Source organism: Taeniopygia guttata, chromosome 5 (genome assembly GCF_048771995.1).
Source record: "Taeniopygia guttata chromosome 5, bTaeGut7.mat, whole genome shotgun sequence".
Lineage (NCBI taxonomy): Eukaryota > Metazoa > Chordata > Aves > Passeriformes > Estrildidae > Taeniopygia > Taeniopygia guttata.
The window spans coordinates 33,043,228-33,059,817 of record NC_133030.1 but is presented as its reverse complement, the minus strand read 5'-3'; the positions used below and the strand labels follow the sequence as shown (position 1 = coordinate 33,059,817).

Genomic DNA, 16,590 nt, shown 5'->3' with positions numbered 1-16,590 from the left:
AAAAGGTAGCATGGAGTCTAAGATGTACCATGTATGATTTGGGTTGCTCCTCCTTGACAATCAGTGTGGAACAGCATGTCATTGACTCCTGTGCCAATCAGGGGAAATAAACATTCCTTCTGGAGAAAACCAAGGATAGAAGGATGTGTGCAAGTCAATTTTTCTGCCTGTGCTTGATCATGACTAGATGGAAGCAACTTCAAGTTGAAAGCATGTAATCACAGACATTATAACTGAATAGAATAGAAATCTTACAGTCTTTAGTTAAGGTAATATAGTGTATACTGCTGTTCTGGATTTCTGTAATTGTGGGGGGTGAGGGTGTATTTTTTCCATCCAAGAGAATCCTGTTTATATGCAGAGACAAACTGAATTTCAAAGCAAGGAAATGTTTTCAAAGTGGGAGTCATACAATTTTAGAATGTTTTAGGTTGAAAGGGACCCCAAAACTTACCCAGTTCCGACACCCTGCCATGGGCAGGGACACCTTCCACTAGACCAGGCTGCTTCAAGCCCCATCTGACCTCACCTTGACCACTTCCAGAAATAGGGCATCCACAGCTTCTCTGGGCAACCTGTTCCACCCTCACAGTAAAGATTTTTTTCCTAATATTCAGTCTAAACCTATCCTCTTTCATTTCAAAGTCATTATCCCTTGGCTTATCACTGAGTGGCCTTGTACAAAGTCCCTCTCTCTGGCATTCTTGTAGTCCCCTCGAGGTACTGAAATGCTGATCTAAGGTCTCCATGGAGCCTTCTCTCCAGGCTAAACAATTCCAACTCTCTCAGCCTTTCCTTGTGCAAGGGGTGCTCCATTCCTTTAATCATCTTTGTGGCTCTCCTTTGGACTTGCTCCATTGACTTGCTCTAGCAGATCTATGTTCTCCTTATGTAGGGGGCCCCAGAGCTGGATTCAGCATTCCAGGGATATCATGAGAGTGAAGTAGATGGGGATAATCACCTCCTTAAACTTGTTGATCACACTGCTTTTGATGGAGCACAGGATGTTTGACTTTCTGGGCTGTGGCTGCACTGACTGATCATATTGAGAGTCTTGTCAGCCAACATCCCCAGGTTCTTCTCTTGGCTGCTCTCAATCCATTCTCTGCTCAGCCTGTATTTGTGCTTGGAATTGCCCTGACCCAGGTGCAGGACCTTGCACTTGGCCTTGTTGGACTTCATGAGGTTCACACAGACCCACCTCTCCAGCCTGTCAAGATCCCTTTTGATGGCATCCCTTCCCTCCAATGTGTCAACTGCACCACACAGCTCAGTGTCACCAGCAGACTTGCTGAGGCTGCTCTGTCCCACTGTCCATGTCACCAACAAAGATGTTCAACAGCGCCAGTCCCAGTACCGACCCCTGAGGAACATCCACTCCTCACTTTGGTGTTAAGCTGCTGCCCACAACTCAAGTGCAACCCTCATTTATGTCAGAGCAGTGCTGTGATGACAGAAGGCTTTAAAGTCTACCAAATCTTAATGGATTGTGTCTTCTAACAAAAAAGCTTTAAAAACAAATAATAAAACCACACAAAAAAGACACAGGAAAAAAACCCAGCTCTAATATACTCTTCATTTAACCTAAGCTTTTGTTGCTTTTTCTTTCCCTCTGCTATTTTTGTCTTCAGAGAGTGGATAGGTACTACATACAAGTTTTCATTTTTTTCTTCCTTAGAAAGTGGACCTGTTCAGCCTAGGTATAATATTCTTTGAAATGTGTTACCATCCTATGAATACTGCATCAGAAAGGATCTTTGTTCTTGGTCAGCTAAGGCTGGTAAGTACACAGCTATGAAACATACTAATTCTATGCATCAACTAGTTTGTTAAGCAAAAGGATGCAAAAGATACCAAAAAATGTTGCCACAGGGAGTGTTTAAAAATAAAGGTTTGTAAAATGTATCATGGAAAGTGAAGAATACAATTGGAGCTGGTACACTGACATTCCTTTAATGCACTGTGAATTCTAATGGTATTGCCATCAGTCTGTGTTCTGTCTGTGAAATAAATTTTTACATGTCAGATAAAGTAATCATCTCTTTAGTATACCTAGGTTTAGGCCTGGCAGGCCTTTCTTGGGAATCAGGTGGCATTTGTAGTTGGTAAATGCTTGTGATTATGGATTGTACTTTTGTTGTACAAAACAACATCAAAGCATTCTTCCTTTTAGCTCCTCAAATAAATGTAATTTGTCATGTGGGGGGTTGGTTTGTTTGTTTGGGTTTTTTTTTTTATTTATTTTTTCATGGGCAATGGAAATGCTTCATTTCTCTGTTTAATACATAGAACTTAAAAATAGGACTAATCTGAGCAATCTGGGCTGCTTATTAAAATTGAAATGTGGATTTTGTTTTTTTAGCCTGCGATTATATTTCCTAAGGACTTTGATGAAGTCAAGCATGCAAAGCAGGTAATTGTGAAGATATTTTAACTATTAGGTATTCCTTCTCAGAAAGCATTGATTATTATTTTGCCCCGTAATTTCCCACTTAATTCCCCACCTAGTGTTCTCTGCCAAGTTCTTAATACATGATATTAGAACAAAGTAAGGAAATAAAGCCTCAAAAGAATACTCTAAGTTGACATGGAAATAAATTTACCCATAAAATTCTCAGAGCACAGTCACGAACAAATTTAGAGTTCACTGGCACATCTTTTAAGCTCTGAGGGTCAATTTTGACTTTTTGTCTTCAGAGAAATGGCAGCTCAATTTGTTTAACTTTTTACTTAAACTTTTTGAAAGAAACATATGTCACACAACAGAAAGAGATGTGAAAACTCAATTGGCTGCTCCAAGCTTGACAGAGCTGCCAAGAGCTGCTTTGGGGGCCTCCATGGCAGAGTAATGAAGTGATAAGGAGTAGTGTGATCTTTTCTGGACCATCTAGGCAGCTTTGTCCTTGTGCTAATCAACTCTTTTGTTGACCATTTTATTAACTTTTTAATGTGTTATGCTTGTAAAACAGCAGTCTGCATGTTACTAGTACCATGAAACATTTCCATCTTGTACATATTGCTGAAATATGCCAGGAAGATTCCCCCTGCTCTAACACTTGTGCCTCTCAAATATTTGATTTCATGCATGCAATTCTACTTTTTCTCTTAACTTTGTTGATAAAGAGATGCCAGAGCTAGTATACCATGGGACAACAAAGGATAAGGATACTACATACTTTCTAATCCCAGGAGGCACATTTCTAATAATTTCTGTGGTTAGTAATTTTTTTCAGATGATAATAAAAGATACTCATAATTTAGTAAGCAAATAATGTCCATCCCAAAGATTCAGACTCTGCTGGTTTTTTCCCCTGTGGAGTCTCACAGTTTGTTATGGAATTGATATGACTACCAAGTTTGTTTTAAATACTGTTAGCTTACAAAATGTTTCTAATCTGTAAAATTTTGATTTAATTTGTAGAGATTGGTTATTACATGGCTCCTGAACCATGATCCTGCAGCACGACCAACAGCTGTGGAGCTGTTAAAAAGTGAACATCTTCCACCACCCCAGATGGAAGAGTCTGAACTGCATGAAGTCCTCCACCATACCTTAGCAAACGTGGATGGCAAGGCCTACAGGACTATGATGAGTCAGATATTTGCACAGCGTATATCTCCAGCAATAGACTATACTTATGACAGTGATATGCTGAAGGTTTGTAGGTGTTCAGGGGATGTGCGGGTTTGGCTTTTCCCTGTGTTGAATTTTTTTAAAATACGCTTATATGGGTAAACCTGTAGCATTTCTGAGTGAATTGCATCATCTTGAGATTCACCTTCACTTTGGTTCCCATTTAAAACTACAGCCTGTTGTGTGGGTTTCAATAGCCACTTCCCATTTGAGCCTTAAATTCATTCTTCAGTGAAGAAAACAGCACTGTTTGATTGTAGCAGCTAAAGCTTTAAGCTTCAGTCCAGATTATAACTTTACTCTTAATTCCTGTCAAAGTAATGGTTGACTGGTTGTCAGCAGAAATTGTTGCCCTGGATGTTTTTTTCTCTTTCTGGTTGATGTGATTTTTCTTAGTTTATCAGCTCTTGAATCTTTCTAAATCTAAAGAAATTCAAGGTAACACAGTGCAATAATGCTTCGTATAGCTGTGGTTATTTTTATTATGTAAGCATTGCAGTTTTTTGTAGTGGGATGAGATAGCAGAATGTTTATTGCCTGTATTACATGGAATGATTGCCTACATGGAGTGTTCATCACACGTGAATTATATATCTACTTTTTATTTGTGATGGTTTCAGGGTAGTTTTTCTATTTGGGCAGCCAAGATACAGCAGCATGTATGTGACATTGTCAGCCGGATATTTAAAAGACACGGTGGGTGTGTTTACAAAAGTCATTAATTTCCTTTTTTGTGACTGAATGGATTTAAAAGAATGGAATGGATTTACTGCTATAAGAGAAATCAGAAAACATGTTTGGTAGTTGATCATTTGAAGTTCTTAGGATGTTTTCTTCTGTTATTTTGTCATTCCAGTAATAGCTACTAACATCAAATCTGGATGATTTATATTTTCTACAGGAAAAAAAAAAAGTGAAAATCTTAATTATATTTTTGAATGTACATGGTTGTTCTGATAAATCTGTATGAAGTTTTAGAGGCACAGGCTGTTACACAAAATCTGATATAAATACAAGGGTAGCTCTGTAGTGGGAGATCAGGCATCCGTGTAGCACAGTAAGCTCTCTTTGAACAGCCAGAATGGGAAGAGCATAATGGAGAGCATAGAAACAAAGCAAGTGTGTACTGGTACTTCCAGTGATGTATTCTTGGAAATGCTTTGTTATTCAGGAACTTCCTGAGCCAAAGCAAATGCCATGATATTTAATATTCTTTCATTTTCCTTTCCAGGAATCTATCCAGTCATTAGTAATAGTATTCACTTAAAATTATTTTTTGAGAAGGAAATTTATGCAGCCACTGTCACACTTGAAATGTTATAAATTGTGTCATCTTGCAGGTGTTCCTGATACTATTTTATATAAAAGTACTGAATTTTGAAATAGAACCTTTGCGTTTTCCAAGTAAATCATAATCTAATTAAGCATGATCAAAATTTGGCAATACAAAAGAGTGAGAAGCTGAGAAATACAAAGTCAAGGATGGGTTTACCCTGCTCCTTAAAGCTTGACAGATTTGGGAAAGTGTCAGCATTTTAGCAACTGAAATGTTTTAATCCTGAAATATTTCGGATTTTTATCTATAATGGCTAGAAGAATTTCTTTCTATCTGGGGCACTTTTTTTAAATTTAAAAGTTAATGTTGAGTTAAAAATGTAGCCAGGAAATAAAAGGTATTCATGAGGTTTTAAAATGAAACACAAACACTTCTAGTCTGTTTTTGAGACAGAGGATGCAATATGTCTGAACAAAATTTGTTCTATATGGAAATGTCTCTACACCAAAGCAGAACTTGGCTAGTGGTAACTGTAGAGTTTCTCATCTGTTTCATATGCCTGCTTTTGTGAAAGCTGGTGTTTAAAGAGGGAGGGCAAGGTAAAGATTCTGCTGGGCTGTAGAATTGGCAGTTCTCTCTTCTTTGGCCTCCCTGCTGAGCCCAAGAAGCATGCAGCATTAGGCATAAATCAAAATTTGACATTCTTTCTTTAAATATGGAGGAGGAAAGTCTATTAATAACATTTAATGTAATTTTTTAACTTATGGATTTATGTAATTATGCCCTGCAAGGATGTTTATGAACTTGTAAAAAGCAGGTGTTACTTCTGAAATGAAAGATAATAGTGTTTTCTGGTTTTGTGCAGGAGCCATCAAGCTGCATACTCCACTGCTGATGCCCAGAAATAAAAAACTGTATGAACATAATGAAGCTTCCTATTTCATGGATCACAGTGGGATGCTGGTAATGCTTCCTTACGACCTCAGAGTAAGTAGCATCATCTCTGCAGGCAAAGCTTCAAAGGGTTGGGAGGGTGCTGTGGAAGAATTTGGTTTAGGCTTACACTTCTTTTGACTGCTGTCTTGTTCTCCTGAGTTCTGTACTCCTCCTCTTGATAGCTGGAGCCCTGACCACATTTTGAAGAAATAACATTTGTTTGTTTTAACATAGGTGAAAATAATATTTTTATTTAAAACTTGCAGCAAGGATGGTTAGATTAATATTACTTGGCTATGTCAGGTGTTTTAGGCATTATATTACACTTGAGAGTATAGGTGTAACTACACAGTATAATTCACCTCTAGTTGCAGAGCTCAGTCAGACCAACTGTTTTGTTTCAACAATTTTCATGTATTCTGTTTTTCAGATTCCTTTTGCAAGATTTGTAGCTAGAAATAACATAACAAACTTGAAAAGGTAAGATATGTAGTGGTGATACTTTGCACTGATACTGTGCTTTGACAGTGACTTCTGAAGAGGCTGATTCATTCTTCAATGTTTTTTTAGATACTGTATAGAGCGAGTTTTCAGACCTCGGAAGTTAGACCGCTGTCACCCCAAAGAACTCCTAGAATGTGCATTTGACATCATTACATCTACTGGAAATAGCTTTTTGCCTATGGCAGAAACAATTTATGCAATTTCAGAAATCATTCAAGAGTTTTCAGTGCTACAGGTAGATTCTCTAATCAGCCCCTTTCCTCTTTTTTCCACCCAAAATTTTAATTTAACTAAATATTTCGTTTGATGTGGTGTAAAAGGATACTTCCTTTAACCAGAACTATTTCACATTTAATCTATAGTCACTTATAGAACAGTCATAAAAAATGTCTTTCCTAAGTAAACTTAAAATGAAGCATAGGTTTATGTGCAAAGGAAATAAATGAATTCTTTATAATATCATTGAAATAATGTCTTTTTTCTGTCAGACAAGTGATTACTGTAGAATGGGACAAGATTTGCCGTTTAGTTAGAAATTAAAGGTAAGGTAGTGAAAGAAGAGGTTTGCAGTTAATTTTGAACTATTATTATTAAATACTTAGGAAGCCTCTTTGTTTTGTGGGAGTTGCATTTTTTTTTAAGAAAACAGAATGCAAGTAAAACTTGGCTTTTTCATTCTTTCTTCCTTTTTTTTTTTTTATTTAATTTGTGCTTTGCTAGGAAAGAAATTACAGTATTTATCTGAACCACACGGCCTTACTGAAAGCTATACTTTTGCACTGTGGGATACCAGAGGACAAACTCAATCAAGTCTACATCATTCTCTATGATGCTGTGGTAAGGCATTAGTTATTAACCTAACCTCTGTAATCATGTCTGTATTCTATTTTGTGCAGCTATCTCTAAAAATGACTAACAGCCCATTTCCAGCATAAGCAGGAGTATACCCTTGATACATAAAAAGGCTGGCTATCTTTGGGCTGTAAATGTACATTACTTACTTTTTTGTTACTTCTGGATTGGGATGCTTAAGATGATTCTTGCATGTGTATTTATGAGAATTATTCACTTGTATAATCAAGAACTGACAGGCTAGTTGTTAAAAACATTTTAAAAATTAAACTTAAAACGTATTTTAATATCAGTTTGGTCTTTTCTACTTTATAAGCTCAGAATATAGTTGAAATTAATTTGAATAATTACAATAATGTATTAAACACAACCAAATGTTGTTCTAATCTGTTTTTCTTGTAGACTGAAAAGCTAACTAAAAGAGAAGTAGAAGCCAAGTTCTGTAATCTTTCTCTCACATCAGCTAGTGTAAGTGATTTTAATTCAGTGCTAATTTCCCTGTAATTGGCCATAAGTCAGTAATATTTTATTTCCTTTGTAATTTAATCAACCAGAGTAAGAAAAATAACCTGTTACATGTGCTGTTCAAATAGGTCAGTCCCTTCGCAAATGGTCTGACTTTGTTCTCTGTTCTCTCTGGAAGTCAGTATTCCAGCTTGTTCTTTAAACATGTGGCAACTAATAAAGGTAAATGGAATACTGTGGAGAGGTATTTAATGAAGCTGAGAGAAACTTTAAAAAAACTTCTTTGCAAATGGTGAATGTGCATAGAGTTGAAGTTAACTTCTGAGTAGTCCGATACTTGTGTCTGCCTGTTCTTTTCCTCAACTCCACTAGTGAAAACAGCCTGCTAGACAAAGCAAACAAACAAGGCAGAGATTTTACTCCCATAAATATAAAGTCCAGATTTTCTTTTTTTTTTTTTTTTACATGGGACCTGTTAGGAACGTTGTCTGTTGCTATATATGCTTATAATTTTATATTTTTGTTTTTAGCTTTCTCGACTCTATAAATTCATTGAGCAGAAGGGAGAAGCAAGTAATGTATTTCCATTTCTAAACACAATGATAAAACAAAAGCCGAGTGTCACTCAGCTTTTGAAGCATGGTATGAAGGATTTAGAGGAAATCATTGGTCTGTTAAAGCAACTGGGAATAAAACTTCAGGTTTGTAAAATGCTCTGCTAATAAATTAATGGATTTACAGGGCTGCTGTGCATTGTAATATGCCAGGAAATAAAGATATTTTACAGTAGCAAAAGTACATGCAAGTGTCTTTTGATGGCAGATAATACTGAATTGATACTTCCTTTTTTTTTCCCTTTTTTTTTGCTTTATTAAAGATGCATTTAAAAAATAAGAACTCTTCCAGTCAGAAGTCTCTGGCTTAACTTCTATCTAATGACACTCAGACTTTTTTCCTTTCTCCAGCCAAGACTGAAGGTATTACTTAAAGCATAAAAGAGGGGGTTTAATAAATTTTGAAACAAACAGTAAATATTTTAAAAATACAGAAATCTAATGACTACTAAAGACCTCCACCTTGCTTGAAGCTTGCTGTTCGGGTTTTGTGCTACAGGCTTCTTGAGATGCTGTAAGATTAAAGCACCTTTAATTTCCTTATTTTTCACTGTATTTTAAATTTTTGGAGATAAGGAATGTTTCCATATGTCTTCGTTATGTGAAAACAGTGTTTTAAATCCATGCTGCTAAGAGGAAATTAATTATATATTTCATTTTTATTTTACAGATCTCTATAAATCTGGGACTAGTTTACAAAATACAGCAGCACAATGGTATTATCTTTCAGTTTATAGCATACATCAAAAGAAGACAAAGAACTGTGCCTGAAATTCTTGCTGCAGGAGGCAGATATGATCATATGGTATGTGTTCATCTCTGCTAGTAAATATTGATTTCTTTTTTAACCCATTTTGCCAAGATAACTAACTAGTCTTCCATTCTGTTTCATCTTGTCTTGAGATTCCACAGTTTAGAGGACCACAGACAGTAGGACCAGTTCCTTCAGCTGTTGGAGTCAGCATAGCTATAGATAAAATAACTGCTGCTGTTTCCAGTGTGGAGGATTCTGTAAGTCTTTTTGGGAAGTGGGGAATTTGTTTACTTCTGACAGTTCAATGATTTAATTGTAGCTAGAGATGGACAAAAAATAAGATGTGGAGATGTGTTCCAAAGTAATACCATACTGAAATAGAAGGCAGTAATCAAGATTACCTGTTTTCTTTTGTGTTTCTCTACATAGAACTATTTATTAAATGAGAATTAAGGGAAGACAGGATCTTCAGGCTTACACCATTTTATTTTCAATTTAAATAGGGTGTTTTTCTCAGCCTGTATATTCTTTCAGATGGAAGAGTACAACTGTAGGTATTTACTTTTATTTTTCCTTCTCCCTTTATCAAAGTATAGGAGAAGGAAAGAAGCTTTAAGAATATTGACTATTTTGTACAGTACCACACATCTTCACTTAGTTGTGAAATGTCTATTTTATGCTCTGTTCTCTATAAGAATAAATTAACATTGCCAAGGAGAGTGGGAAGGAAAGAACAGAGTAGGCAGGGATACTTGGCAAGCTGAGGCTGTGGAGGTGCTTTACATCAAAGAGTGAGCTTCAGACAGACTTAAGTGGATTGTAGCTCTCAAAAGAAGTGGATCTAATCCCTTTTTTTGTTTTTTAGCTTGATGCATTTTGACAAATGTTGGCATATTTGTCCATCTTTGTTATTTTAAGTACCTTACAAAGGAAGAAAGGTGATCTTGTGACTAATACTGTCTCCTTGATTTTACTTTCCCTTCAGGTTTCTGTCAGCTCATGTGACCTGCTGGTTGTAAGTGTTGGTCAGATGTCAATGGGTAGAGCTATCAACATTGTTCAGAAATTCTGGACTGCAGGAATTCCAGCTGAAATAATGTATGACTGGTCCCAGGTAGAATTTTTATCTCCATGTGTTAACTGTATTATTGTTCTCCAAGATTATTGCAGACTGAAACCATACTTTTTTGGGGTATTTTTCTGTTTTATATATTTTTATATTTTTTTATATTATTTTTCTGTTTTATGGAGGTGGAGAATCATAATACCAAGCATGTAGGGTGCTATTCAGATACAGCAATGTCAAGAAAATCTCTCACTGGCTTTGCAGCATTCTTCCAGAGTATTTAAAAGTGTGAGGAAGGAGACCTTCTATTAATAAATTTAATACTTAATAGGGGGTACATCCAGAACAGTAGTAGCAACTTTTAAATAGCCAGATGGCTAAAGACACTCATGTACAGAGGGAACATTGACATTATTGTACTGTTAGAAGTACAGGTTAGCAAACTGAGCTACTAGACCGGTCTCCATGTAGTCCTTGAAGAGATGTGTATAGGAAGGGAAGACAGTGGCAAGCTGAGCTGCGCCCTTTTATGTCCAGTTGAAAGCAAACAGAGCTGTAGCCAGCACTACACTGGAGTGTAGTGAGCTACACGACAACACTGAAGTCCCTTTTAGAGGCAGAGGCACTTACTGAAGGATTATGAGTCTGCTTCAGCTTCAAGTTTCCCAGTTCCTGACTAACAAGAGAGACTCTGCAGGTGCCCATTGCACATCATGTGCTGCAGGGCAGGAAGTTTTGAGTTTGTTCAATTCATTGTCTGACTCTTTTGTAATTTTTTGCCATAATATTTCCAACAGTTTCAATCCCTTGTGACTGAAAAAAATCCAGATTATATACTTTTCCTATGATCACCTAGGCTGGAGTTTCTTGGTTTGGGGTTGTTTGTTTTTATTCATGAGGAATGAAGATTTGGCTAGTTCTTACCTCTGTCTAATGCTGTGCTGCAACCCAGTGCTGAGTAAGTCAGCACAGCCTTTGTTTTACAGGAACCCAGCTGGAGTCAGCTTTCGTGGCAGACCCGCAGCCATGCAGGACTGCAGGCAGCAGGGTGGTGGCTGTCTGCCTGATTTTGCACTGCACATTTTTACAGTTACTGGGACTCTGCACTTCTAGGTATAGGTAGCCCTTCTATGTGGGCTGCAGGGCCTAGGCATTCTCTCTATCAGAGCATAGACTTTGATTTCAATTTTAGCAAGCATTGGTGGATAAATATATGCATAATGAAGTTTCATCTGCTCAAGTTGTTAATAAAGCTTTTCTCTCTCTGAAGCTGTGTGACTGTTGTATATAAAGTTACTTTAATAAAGACAAGTGACTGATTACTTAATTGGTCATTTTATAAGCTGTTAAATTAATGTCTCATTCTCCTTCTTTTGTTCACACTTTAGTCCCAGGAAGAACTACAGGAATACTGCAGATGCTCTGGGATTACATATGTGGCTCTGGTGTCAGAGAAAGAAGGAAGTCATGTGAAGGTAAGCATGGGACCAGGGAATGCTTTATGGCGTTTCAGATTTGTACTCTGTTCTTCTACTTTTTTTTTAAGGTCATTATTAATACAATATAAATTATACTTTAAGTAAGTTGTGTTGAGGTAAATATAGTTTTGGTTGTTAAGTCATAAAAATGTTATTCTGAACAATTTCAATGCTTTACACATTTTTATCCCTGCATAACACTGTTATTCACAGACCTCCTTCCCTCTAGGAAAGTCCAAAAACTACTGCAAACATTGCTTGACAGTGCCATCAGTGGCTTAGCATGGAAGAAGGTTTCTCTTGTCTCTGACTTCTTTAAATCTACAAAATTAATTAATTGACTTAATGATCTTTGCAGTTGGCACCTTTTCATGTTATAAAATAAATACAACTAAAATTTAAATCTAAAAAAATCTGTATAGTTCCAGCAGACAGTCAGAACCACACTCTTCACCTCTATAAACTCAGATTAGGATGCAAAGACTGGACTGTGTCACTACATGAATGTACTCTGTACTTCTTCTTTACTCTTGCAGCCTGTGGTTCTGGTACCTTTGGTTTTTTGAAGTTGAAAATTTAAAATGTTCTGGATCATTAGAGAATAGATCATTATTTTTTGAATGAAGAGTCATTCTTTGACTGAAAAAAATACTAACCATTTGACAGCATATGGCAAGGACAGCAAATGTGCCTTACTAAAGCACTTTTCACTTCTTATTCACTCTGTTACTGTAACAACAATAATTGCAAGAGTAAGTAAACATTGATGATGACAATATGATATTTCAAAGTTCTCTACAAGCCTGTTGTAGAGTGTTCTTTTAAATATGGTTTATTGAAGGAAAACCAATAAAGGAGATGTTAATGAGGTGAATGGTCTTGTTGCTGATTAACCTCTTGCCAATAAAGATGGTGCAGATTCCTAAGTTTTGAATGTTTGGGTTAACTTTTGCAAATTGAAAGGCAAGCCTTATTCTAATATTATTGCTTAACTAAAAATATCAATAATATGGTACTTAAAATGATAAACCATTTGTTTAGAAGTTAATTATCACATTAAATGCAAGGAGCCAAGCTTGCTTTGGGAATGCAGAATAAATTAGTAGTTGGCAGAAAAAAATCTAATCAAAGATTTAATTGGCAGTGATTGATTGGTAATGATAATAGCTTCCTACCTTTGACTCTTTCACCTTTAATGGGTGAAACAGTTTGGTTTTGATTAAGTTTGATAAGTTTATTTGTATGTCATTTTAAGAATCAACAATCTTAAGACCCATTGAACTACATCGTAGGTGAAATCCTTTGAGAAAGACAGGCAGACGGAGAAAAGGATTTTAGAATCTGACTTAGTAGATCACCTGATCCAGAAACTGAAAATGAAAATTGGTGACGAAAGATGTAGTAGGTGAGTAGCATAATGTGTCAATAATGTGGATAGTCAAAATCAGAAGTGAATATATGCTTGCATATGCTGAATTAAACCTCCATTTTATTTGGTAAGGAATTGCTGAATTTGTTCTGAGGGAAAAAGAAAGCAAAAGGCTCTGTTATAGAATTGTACTGAGATTAAGAAAGAAACTTATTTCCCTAGCTGCTGCTACATTCACACAACCATAGTGCTTCATAAATTAAAAGACCACACAGCTATCCCAAAGCTGCTAGAATAGCAGTAGTGTTTGGCTGCCTGCAAGTCCCTGTTACTGAGCAGAAGTCCATTACATTTGTGTACTGTGTAATCAAAGAATTAAAGCAGCAAATCCCTTTCATTCTGAGGCAGTATTTGTATGGTGAAATGAAGGTGTGACTCTTGCACTTCTGTATGCTCTGGTGGCAGAAGTGAAAGTAACACCTGGCGAAGACTTCAGGTATACAGGAAAACCCTTTCATGCTGGCTTCATTGAAATTACTATTTGCTGTCACCAATGGAAGTTAGTACAGAAATGACAGGAGTAGTTAGTACAGATATGTACTGCTCAAGCACTACAGCTGTTACTTACACACAGCCCCCTGTAAGTCTGTAATTATACATGCATCTAGATATTTTTATATGTGTACACTTACAGCAGGAATAGACATGCATTAGTCACACAAAGTAGAATTCAGAAACTTAACAGATTTGCCGTCCAGTTTTTCTGACTAGGGTTAACAATAAAGGAAATCATTAAGCTTGGAAATGCTGAAATCAGGCAGTAGTTTATACAAGCAGTTGACATCTCCTGCTATTCACCTCTCATTCTCTTTTTTCTGGCCTCAGCCAGTCTTAGTATTTAATTTTGCAGCTAACCTGATCCTCAAGTGCTTTGTGACAGATCTGCTAGAAGCTGTGAAAGAAAATCATTCTTTCAAAAAGTTACCTTATTTCTAAATCCTGAAAACAGAACAGAAAAACCATTGCATGGTACCACTAAACAGAAATGCAATAACTGACTGTAATAGTGGTGTCAAACTTCTCTTTAAATTAATCCCTGAATGTGGAAACTAAAAGTATCCAAATTAATAACTAAAGACTTCTTTGGATATATGTGCTCTTCAGTATAAATACTACTTTTATACTTCAGTATTATGTCATAGCAACCTGTGAGAAGCAGATTAAATTAATAATTTGGAGAGAATACTCTCACAATATATTTTTGTATTAGGATATAAATCACTCTTGTATGAGAGGGAGGACATTTTTTTGTATCCATAGGGAGCATTGCTTCTAGACTTGACTTCTAAATGTAATTTTGTATGGTTTCCTGTCAGTTCCTGAATAATAAATGTGTGCTGGGGAGTATCTGCAGACTTCTTTATCTGTTGGAACTAAGTTTAAGTATCTATGATAATCTGAAACTACTGTCTTATTACAGTGTTTATTTATACTTGTAAATTCCTTAACTGTCTTTGTTTATTTTTAGAGAAACCACAGATAGTCTTTCAACACCAAGTCAAAAAGGATCATTTACTAATATTTCAGGTATTTAATATCTAGTTACAGAACATACAAACTGTTCTTCTTGCTGCTCAAAAACTATTTAGTAGGAAAATAGTACCAAAGGCAAAGTAAGAAAATGTTTTATAGCAGAACTCTGATTAGAGGTACTGCCTCTTAATCTCAGATATTGTTCCAAGTGATTTAAAACTTTCTCTCCAAACTAAGTGCTCAGACAATGGGCATACAAGCATTTGTTAATGCAGTAATCCAAGAGGCTGGGAAAGCCAAAATTCTCCAATTTTCCTAGCTGAGGAGAAATTTAAATATCATCTTGATGAAAAATAACTTGATCTGTGATTGTTAAAGTATTGAGACCAAACAAAAATGCCTGTACATTTCTAGCTGTGGATTTGCATTCCTTATTCTGATAATATAAATTTGTATATAAAGAATAATACTAAGTGCTTACTGTGTGGCTAAAGTTTGGCTTTTTTGATACTTGTTTTATTGAACACTGATACAGTGTGTGGTGATGGTGATTTTTCAAGAAACACTTCACACATACACTTTTGCATAATGGGGAGGAAGAGAGGCCATGTTTAACTTGGGGGAGGTTTTGTGTGTGTGTGAGACTACCAGAAATGGAAATTTAAGTTTGAAATAAGCCATTTCAATTATTGTTATACTGGGGAAGGTGGAGTTTATTGTTTGTTTTGTCAGTGATTCTGCTATGGGACTGAGCATTAAATAGTCACCTCATTCTTGTAATAGCTTTTCTTTTTTTGATATTAGGTGCACTGCATTCCTTTGTAAAATTATGCAAGTCATTTGGAACCTTTTCTTAGTTTCAGGGAGCAGTGATGTAAAATGCCAAATTTCTTAATCTTAACAACCAGTCCTTCAAAGTCATGAGTGTGTGTTTGAGAATTGATGTGCACATCTCATTATCCTCAAATTTTGGTGGTTTTCAGCATCTTTTTAATCACTGTACTGCACTGATTTTAGTATATTAGTGAAATTTTTGTTTCTTGATACTTGTTGTATAAAGAAATACTATAAACTAAAATGATGCATTTGCATTTTAGGTGTGTTTGAATCCCATGGAACTCTTGTGCCTAACGTTAGTGTTATAGCTCCTGAAAAATTATCTGCCAGTGCCAGGCGTCGCCAAGAAATTCAGGTACACACACATCAAATAACTATTCAGAGGGGATCCTTAGAAGTTAAGGAATGGTAGAATTCATACTTCATTATCACCTAACTTAAATTCATCCTGTTTGTTTTTTATTCATAAATTAGACTAGGAACAACACAAATGGTTGAAAGCAAAGACCACCCTTTTTAACCGTTCGGATCTTAGGGATTATCTGTGACATCATGGCTCAGCTATCACTGTGCATGCATACTAGAAATCTTACTTTTTTAGAAACTGTGGTTCTGGATATTTTCCTTCCTTTTTCTTCCTCCATAAATGTTGAGTGTGTTAAAGGCTGTCGTGGTTTAACCCCAGCCAGCAGCCAAGCCCCACACAGCCACTCACTCACTCCCCCATTAGTGGGATCAGGGAGAGAATCAGAAGGGTAAAACCCAGAAAACCGCTGGATTGAGACAAAGACAGCTTAATAGGGAAAGCAAAAGCTGTGCACACCAGCAAAGCAAAACAAGGAATGAATGCAGTGCTGTCCATGGGCAGGCAGGTGTTCAGCCATCCCCAGGAGAACAGGGCCCATCACCTGTAATGGTGAATGGGAAGACAAATACCATCACTCCAAATGTCCCCCCTTCTTCCTCCTTCCCCCAGTTTTATATACTGACAATGATGTCACATGGTCTGGAATATCCTTTTGTTCAGCTGGGGTCACCTGCCCTGGCTGTGTCGCCTTCCATGCACCCCCAGCTTCCCTGCCAGCATGGACCTACAAAAAGCAGACCTTGGCTCTGTTATCAAACAAGTTACATTGTTTTAAAAGAAGTGGTCTGTGCAGCAGTGCAGGAAGATGTTGGAAAACAATAGTGTTTGATCCCTACATCTGTGGCTAATAGTCTTGTACCAGTTATTGCTTCCTTACTTATCTTTATCAGATTAACTGCCCAGCA

At 36.5% G+C, this 16,590-nt stretch overlaps 1 protein-coding gene across 6 annotated transcripts in view; it reads left to right on the top strand.

The window, feature by feature from the left end:
- EIF2AK4 (eukaryotic translation initiation factor 2 alpha kinase 4) overlaps positions 1 to 16,590 on the top strand; it is a 38,221-nt gene that overhangs the window by 16,628 nt on the left and 5,003 nt on the right. For 3 of the 6 annotated variants that reach the window (XM_002199451.7, XM_072930124.1, XM_032748809.3), the window contains 17 exons: positions 1,679 to 1,780; positions 2,363 to 2,413; positions 3,422 to 3,658; positions 4,255 to 4,330; positions 5,776 to 5,897; positions 6,277 to 6,326; positions 6,417 to 6,585; positions 7,071 to 7,187; positions 7,605 to 7,670; positions 8,198 to 8,368; positions 8,952 to 9,086; positions 9,185 to 9,292; positions 10,021 to 10,149; positions 11,490 to 11,576; positions 12,872 to 12,984; positions 14,477 to 14,535; positions 15,579 to 15,673. In XM_002199451.7, the coding sequence (XP_002199487.4) occupies positions 1,679 to 1,780; positions 2,363 to 2,413; positions 3,422 to 3,658; positions 4,255 to 4,330; positions 5,776 to 5,897; positions 6,277 to 6,326; positions 6,417 to 6,585; positions 7,071 to 7,187; positions 7,605 to 7,670; positions 8,198 to 8,368; positions 8,952 to 9,086; positions 9,185 to 9,292; positions 10,021 to 10,149; positions 11,490 to 11,576; positions 12,872 to 12,984; positions 14,477 to 14,535; positions 15,579 to 15,673 (1,887 nt within the window). The other 3 variants (XM_072930125.1, XM_072930127.1, XM_072930126.1) reach the window with 3 other exon arrangements.